Below are 1,703 nucleotides of genomic sequence, written 5' to 3'. Positions count from 1 at the left end.
GGGTCCAAAAATGAAGCAGATCCAAAACTTTTGTAGCCCATGAATGTATCAACGGTGGACATTCAATATTCACTATGTCCTGTCATGCAGCCCACTTGAGTTTTGGATCTGCCTTATTTTTTGAGCCATGTCTTAACATGACCCGGCAAAATGGATGAACATGATGGATTTCTCACAAGCTTCATGGTCGGCCCCAATTAGCTTCCCTCGAAACTGGACACAGCATGATACTGTTCACCTTTTGATGAACGAGGACTTCACAATGCCTCTATTTTAGAAAGAAGTAAACTACAACTTTAAAAACTTGCATACCTAAATACGGAGCAATAATAGAAAGCTATTGCTGGCAAGAATTAGATGGTGATTTGTCAAATCCCCACCGCACAAACCTCCAACCATTTACATATATCCATCATAGCTTTCATTGCTAGCACAACTTGCTCTTTTGGTTTTTTTGTTATTCCAAACAACTCGTCCAAACCTCTATAAATACTCACCACCCATCACCAATCCCTCCATTAAAAGGCTCACTACAACAAGTGTTTGAAGATGGCCTCAAAGAGCTCAGCATCTCTTGCTCTCTTCCTCTCCCTCAACCTTCTCTTCTTTGCCCTTGTCTCAGCCAATAACACACCATGCTGCAATAACCCTAACCCTAACTGCTGCAACAACCCTAACCCTAACCCTAACCCTACCCCCACCCCAACTACCCCCACCCCAACACCCTCTTCAAGGGGAACTTGTCCTAGAGATGCACTGAAGCTTGGTGTATGTGCCAACTTACTGGGGTTGGTGAATGTGGTGGTGGGCTCACCACCAACCCTCCCTTGTTGTACTCTACTCCAAGGCCTTGCCAATCTCGAAGCGGCGGTCTGCCTTTGCACTGCCATCAGAGCCAATATCTTGGGTATAAATCTCAACATCCCAATCTCCCTAAGCTTGCTGCTGAATGTATGTGGGAGAAATGTACCAACTGGTTTCCAGTGCAACTAGCCACTGTCTTCTTGCCTTCTATATTACTCTTTTCTATGTCCTGTCTGGTGCTCTTGAATAAGCCTTGAATAGCTTCTGCACTTGGGAATGCAGTTCTTATGTGCATGTTTGAGTGATTGGTGTAATTTCATGTCATTCTTCTTTAAGGCTAGTGTAAGTGTGTAATGTTGGGATGTTGTACGTATTGAATTGCTTATGCTGGAGGGAAATTATCTAGTGGACCAGCTGTGGTGCATTTTCTTGCTTTTGGATGCTTCTATGACCTGCTTTTCTCTGGCTGCCTAGCAAAAGCCAAACTGATTGGATGATCCTAACCGTCTGTTTTTTTGGCTCGCTTTTGTCTTACCATGCTGTTTTGCAGATCATTGATGGGATGGTTAGCAAGCTCTAAAGGGATCTTGAGAACCATAGGAAAGCAGAGGTTGGTCAACCGAATGGATGGTTTAGATTGGTGCCTGTTCATGTCTCCATTATCAATCATGACCATCTATTTTCGTATGATATTCATCAGACAATTACGAGCATCTGATTGGTGAGGTTTCACAGGTGGCATGTAAACATTGGACAGGATCAAATAGAAGGTCCAGATCAATAATACGGACCACCCACATGGGTGAAATAAAGCAAGCTGCAGTGGATGGCCTCCCTCTGCTGGTGTGGTCCACATGGCTTTTCGCTGGGCCTGATTTTTGGATCACTAGTAAAAAGTG

At 44.0% G+C, this 1,703-nt stretch overlaps 1 protein-coding gene across 1 annotated transcript; it reads left to right on the top strand.

The window, feature by feature from the left end:
- The first annotated feature begins 515 nt into the window (after positions 1-515).
- On the top strand, positions 516-1,139 carry LOC131233809 (14 kDa proline-rich protein DC2.15-like). The gene has a single exon (XM_058230626.1). It carries the CDS (start codon positions 550-552, stop codon positions 991-993), a length of 444 nt encoding a protein of 147 aa, XP_058086609.1. The 5' UTR covers positions 516-549; the 3' UTR covers positions 994-1,139.
- Positions 1,140-1,703: the final 564 nt, after the last annotated feature.

This window comes from Magnolia sinica, chromosome 18 (assembly GCF_029962835.1).
Source record: "Magnolia sinica isolate HGM2019 chromosome 18, MsV1, whole genome shotgun sequence".
Classification (NCBI taxonomy): Eukaryota; Viridiplantae; Streptophyta; class Magnoliopsida; order Magnoliales; family Magnoliaceae; genus Magnolia; species Magnolia sinica.
The sequence above is the reverse complement of the archived record's forward strand: the minus strand, read 5'-3'. Positions and strand labels throughout refer to the sequence as shown.

Excerpts from the sequence above, each read along its gene's own strand:
- LOC131233809 (XM_058230626.1), top strand. The coding sequence starts at position 550 with ATGGCCTCAAAGAGCTCAGCATCTCTTGCTCTCTTCCTCTCCCTCAAC.